At 25.7% G+C, this 6,382-nt stretch overlaps 1 protein-coding gene across 2 annotated transcripts in view; it reads left to right on the forward strand.

Annotated features, from left to right (window-relative positions):
* The window catches only part of LOC112692355 (tachykinins-like), a 38,515-nt gene extending 37,226 nt beyond the window's left edge, over positions 1 to 1,289 (forward strand). The window contains exons 3-4 of one of the 2 annotated variants that reach the window (XR_003149410.1): positions 618 to 717; positions 1,150 to 1,254. Coding sequence is in view for 1 of the 2 variants with exons in the window: in XM_025567005.1 (XP_025422790.1) it covers positions 1,150 to 1,199 (50 nt within the window). In the remaining variant the exon portion in view is untranslated. Of the gene's footprint in view, positions 1 to 617; positions 718 to 1,149 lie in introns of both variants that reach the window. The other variant, XM_025567005.1, reaches the window with a different exon arrangement.
* Positions 1,290 to 6,382: the final 5,093 nt, after the last annotated feature.

Raw genomic sequence — 6,382 nt, forward strand, 5'->3', positions numbered from 1 at the left:
CTTGATAACATGCAATAAGGTACTTTTATAATAGCTCATATTGACCGTGTTTTCCATGTTCAGTTAGACCTAACACCTATATATATTATAGTAAACAGGGCTTTAATGTAGAATGATTTGAATATTATAATTTATTGAATTAATATTTTAATCTTCATCGGTGGTTAAGTTAGTTATTAGTTAATATTCATGGTTAAGTTAGGTTGTTAATTCATTCATGCAAGGTGTAACTGAAATACTATTCATATCCATCCATGTATGTATATATATATATACATATATAAATTATAAGTTGGGCATTAGTCAAATAAAAATGTATTCGATTAATTATTTAAATCTAAAATTATTTGTTATTTATTATTTAATTATTCATTATTCAATTATTTGTAATAACAAATCATCATTCCATATGATTATCTCAAATCATTCGTAAATAACTTGAAATTCCAACTTTACTGAAAATTGAATTGTATCAGTATTTAATTATAATTAAATATTATAATGATATAATATAATATAATATAATAATAATAATATAATAATATAATATAATATTATAATCATAATTATCAGCTATCGAAAATGTCTGAAAAAAGTCATAAATTATATTTTTATAGAAAAGGGGCTAATTTAACTGGTAGATACTTTTAAGTATCGCTACTGGTAAGTACTCGCTATCGACATTTTATGAACTCACACATTGGGCTTTATTGATTTGTGAGTATTTTTTACAATTTATTTTATTTATTTATTTATAAATTAAGCTATTCAGATTTACTTATTATTATTTTTTTTTTTTTTTTTAATTATAGCCAACAATATTTAAAATAAAATATTATTTTTTTATTCACAAAATAATCAGTTATTTGTACGTTTATTATTTATTCATCATTTAGATTGGTTATTCCCCAACTGAGTGTGTAAAACTCATGAGTTTCATAGAAATTTTGTGGTCTTTTAGTTTTAGCACTATTACACAATGTCAACTTTAGAACTCGAGTTATACAAAAAATATTCCGATATCTTTGATTCACATATTTTGTAGTACATATTGCTTAAAAAAAAAATAATATAGGAAATCTGTTAAATATATTCATTTTTATATTAATTCAATAACTATAATTTTTTTTGTAATATACTTTATTTCAGAGCGAAGCTTCGTGGCAACTAAATTCAACGAAGAACAAGAAATGCGTTAAATTTTTTTTTTTTTAGAATACTCCGTAGCACAAAATCAATACTATGAGTTTTACCATTTAATATTGTTTAACATGATTTATTTAGTAGTTTATATATTATATATGAAGTTAAAATAAACATTTTATTGATTGTATAAAGAATCTACGTAATTAATAATTTTTTGTCAATATCTTATATAATACAATTTTATTATAAAATTAGATTATTATATAATAATAATATAAAAACCTCATTTCACATTCTGTTACATTCATATTTGGAATTTAAAATAAAACTAAGTATGAATTTATTGTATTCGAAATAAAGTCATTGATGCTACAGTTCCACCCACTCGAAAAACCATTAATCTTTCTCAACATATTTCATTTCCCTCGGTGTTTTATGCATGAATATTAAACACGAAATATTAATAAATATATTTTAACATAAAAGCATGGTCATCAATAATAAGAATTAAATTCAGAAGGAAAAAATAATAACTCATTAAGAAAAAAGATAAATAAGTATATAAATTAAAGCAATTGCAATGGTTCGTTTTTAGTTATGTATGTTGAATCAAAAATATATTTGCTTGGAGAATTAAAAGAAATTATATGAATTATTTATTACTAAATATAAAATTATTAATAAGCTTAACATATTACAAATTTTCAAATAATTATCTGTCAAGGAAGTTTAAAATATTCTTTATTTGTGTTATTATTCCGGGGGGGAGGGGTGTTTACTATATTAAAAGTTCATCATAATAAATGCGGAAATATAATTCAATTTATGATTACGTTGTGTTAGGACTTGTGAAAAATAGGAAGGCCTGTTATACATAATATAATATATCTGTAGATATTCTAATTATTTATCATCTAATTATAGATCCTTGGAATATAATTATTTCTATAGTCACAACATACAATAATGATTTTTATTTTAACACCAAGCATAACGATACTTAAAAATAAAAACAATATTGTGTAAAGCAAATAAAAGTTACAACAGAAATAAATATGATAATATGTGAAGTATGTACCTGTTGGTATACTTGTGTAAAAAGTTAAAAAACTTTTTTCTGTAAAAATAAAAATAATGAGCGGAAGCGTAATTGTACAAAACGTTGAAAATTACATCGTAACTCGAAGGTAGTTTCATTGTATTAAATTGTATGTAATTTTAAAAATTAAACTCCTAATATTTGTGAGCCTTGAATTTTAATAATCGTGTTGATATTTATTTTCCGAAGAAAAACAAATTTCATTTGTTCATATTGAATAAAATATTAGATTCAGTCTTTGAGCAATTTTAGACATGACGTTGTACATTAAATATGTAATTAATTAAAATTTACTTTATACATTTTATCATAATTTTTCAATTGAAAGTATCTTTTTTATTAGGAACATGTAAGTACTTTGATAGACAATATTTACATATTTATGTATGTTTCCAGTTTATTGATTTATCTTGTAGAGTTTTTATTATTGATGAAGATTTTACAAATTATATCGTATAGTATACATTTGTATAGCAAATATGTATCATTCGGTAGCCGCTGCAACAGGTTGTTCTCAGCACTCCGTTCACATCAAAGGTTCGTGTTTCTTATTAAAAAATCTTATTCAATGAATTCCAATAAAAATAATGGTTCTCCTCAAGAACGCAAACTTCCAGACATTTAAAAATAATAATAATAATAATACAAGAACCAGTAGTGATGCTCTCCTCCTCATACAACTAAAAATAGATTCGTTCCACTACTAACTATTCAAGTCAATGACGAAACGGACGGAACTACAAAAAATACTCAAAAATAATCATTAGAAACCTCCTTGTAGGTATATCAAAAACTTGTATTTATAAAGAACTCGTAGAACTGAAATACGAAGTATTCACACGTTTTAAAAATAAATTTAAACCCCCTATTCTTATCGTAGTGGTGTTGCTATCCAAATCGTCTACTAAAATTTACTCTCTAAACAGACTCTTACATTGTATAGTAACGGTTGAACCAAGTCAACCTTCCAAGGACATTCCTCAATGTACTAATTACCAACGATTTTCGCATACAAAAAAAGTTCTGTCATTTACCTCCTATTCAGTTCTTGTCCAAAAGAAATAGAAACTCAACCAAAATATGTAAACTGTCTTAGTGACCACCCAGCGAGCTACAGAGGTTATACTTTCTACAAAGAAATTTAAAAAAGACAACAATAATAACAAAAATAACGCTACTCAACTTCGAAACTAACGAACTGGAAGTTAGCAACAATTATACTTATTAAAAAGTTGGTAAGGACAAATTAAATACTGATAAATAGTCAGACCGATAAGTCTACTTACCTCCCTATCAAACATTTTGGAAAAAGTTGTATATACGAGACCACAAAGTAAATTCAATTTGGACTTAGATCAAACCACTCGACCGTACAATAGCTTTTTCGTATAATGGAACATATCAGTACGTCCTTTGAAAAACATTGCCATACTATTGCTGTATTTATAGACGTCTCAGAAGCGTTTGACAAAGTATGGCACGAAGATATTTTATACAAACTAAAATATTTCAATACGCCGAAGTAGTTATTTAATATTGTTAAGTTCTTTCTAACAAATAGACAATTCTCAGTTAACCTAAATTTGATTTAATTAAAATTTTCTTCAGTTACTGAAAACACATGTTTAAAAATTGTTAAATATTTGTCTTTAGTATATAATATAAGCAACAGATCAAAAAAGTTATGTGAGTTTTTTCAATACGAAAAATAAATTGTTATTTATAATGCATAATGATTTCAAATCGTAGGTATAACAGGGTTTGTTTAACATGAAACACATAACTGCATCAAATAAGTTGATATATCATATAACTTAACAATAGACGATGATTGATTCATAATGTAATCGTAATCAACTGGGTAACACGAAACACATATGTATGTGTATTACTAAACAAATATCAGTCAAATGTAATCCATCCGAAATATTTAGTTAGTAACAATAATTCCATAACCAGTCTATATCCGGCGGTAAATATAAACATTGTTGAACTAAAATAAAAAGTAAGCTTTTGTGTCGATGAAAAATAAGTGCTGATTTATATTATCGTAGTAATAATCTACGACCATTTGTTATGCTCATTCACGCCATTGGTTGATAGATTTTCAGCACACAATGTTTTCAAACATATCAATTGCAGGAGTGCCTGTGAATATATATATTAATAATCTGTCCGCGCTTAACGTACCGCAGTATAAATATTAACCGCAAACATTTATAATTTTTTATTAAAAATTGAAACCGAAACATATAGTTAATATGTTATCCATCTAGTATTGATTATGAAAGGCAGTTGAATTATTTCCAGGGTACGAATATTGACGATTTTCCAACAAAATCAAGAAGTTATACAAAGCTATAAACATGCGACCACATTGCATACTTTCTAGTAAGATTAAATACAGCCAAAAAAGTTCTAAAGATTCTTAGGGCCTGGGGTAAATTATTTGGGCGCTCCTCAATCATCACAATAATACACAAGTGTGATAAAAAAAAATACACACCAAGTTTGCAAAATGTTGGTAAATATAGTTCTCCAAACCTCAACCAATGAGGTAATTTAAATGCATCGTTACGATGAATTACATTTTTAGTAACTTCTCAAAAATACATTACCGATTATCGTATTTAATTAAAATTAAATTTATTCCGAGATAATTTATGAACAGGCATAGAAAATAAGAACTTAGATTTTGTCGTGTCGATATTTGAAAAAACGAATTTCTACGTAGATTTGGAAAAAACTATGTCATTCTTCACACTTCGGTAATAACCATAATAAATTATAGTTATAAATATTTAAAATTAGAATAATTGAAAAAGTAGCCTATATAATAGCCTTCAAATAAAAATGTAAGTTAATTTTGTTAATATTTCATAAATAAAAATACTTTAAAAATAATATATTAATATTAATAATATTTAATAACACAGAGTATTTCTAAACAATCTAGACTTCAAAGGGGCTAATTTTAAATTTTAGTTCGTCTTGGGGCAAAGTGTTCTCATTTTCTCTCCCTGACGACGGCTCTGAATGCAACGTGTACGTTCAATATTTATATGCAAGCAACCGATTAGAGTATCTTATAGTATTATAGCGTAAATTTCTTTAAATTAAAAAACCATGATAATGATGTGATAGAAAAAAATACAAAAATAAATCGAAACACGAGAAGTTGAGAGGAAGGAGAATTCGTAAGTTACAATTAACTCCATCGTTTTAGAAGATGCGTTATTTTTAAACTATGGTTAACGTTTTTATGCTGAGTTCTTCGACGGCTTATTCATCATCAAACAAATCGATGATATTCATTAAGCGTATAAACGGCTATTTAAACATTTTATGTTCTACAAACAATTTTTGTTTTGTCTTTATGTTTTATAGAATCGGTTACATGGACTCCAAACTCATCTGACTCGAGTTGCGTTCCAAATAACGAACAAAACGGATAGAAAACGATTTAATTCTCAAAACGCTCTAGAAGAAATAGTTATTTTTTAAAATTCATCATATTTGAACTTACCATTTATTATCAGTGAATTAGTATTTTAATTTTTATTTTTTTAAGTATTTGGACTTAACAGTTCAGAAAAACAGGTAGTACGTCTTTTTACCATTGAATTAAATAAAATCATTCAATCAATTATTCTGTTCATACAAATTATTATTTATTATTTTAGTTGAATTATATGTAAGCATGCTTATAAGCATATAATCTTATCGATTTACTCCCATAGTATGTGAATTTTTCACTCTTTCATTTAGATACAGTCTCCATAAAAAATAAAAAATAAAAACATCCCATTTTTTACTTTTTCAAGTTTTAAGTCACGTTATTTTATTGACCTTATATAAATAAATCACTATGATTGAGGTTGGTAGTATGATTATATCGAATAAATGTATAAAAAAGTTGTTTGAAAATAATACTACGTGTTTAAAATTTTAACTTTCCATCATTATTATGTTTGTAGCCTTCTCTGTCAGATGCAAATGGAAGATATCATCTCGCATTAGACTCGTAATTTATTCATTCGTTTATTGGAATATTGTTGCAAGTCTCAATTTTTTAATTCAATCAAATGAACGAAATTTAAAACTTTGAACTTGATATGTGATAGTTGATTACAAGAT

The sequence above is a fragment of the Sipha flava genome, unplaced genomic scaffold (genome assembly GCF_003268045.1).
Source record: "Sipha flava isolate LNK unplaced genomic scaffold, YSA_version1 73_pilon_pilon, whole genome shotgun sequence".
Lineage (NCBI taxonomy): Eukaryota > Metazoa > Arthropoda > Insecta > Hemiptera > Aphididae > Sipha > Sipha flava.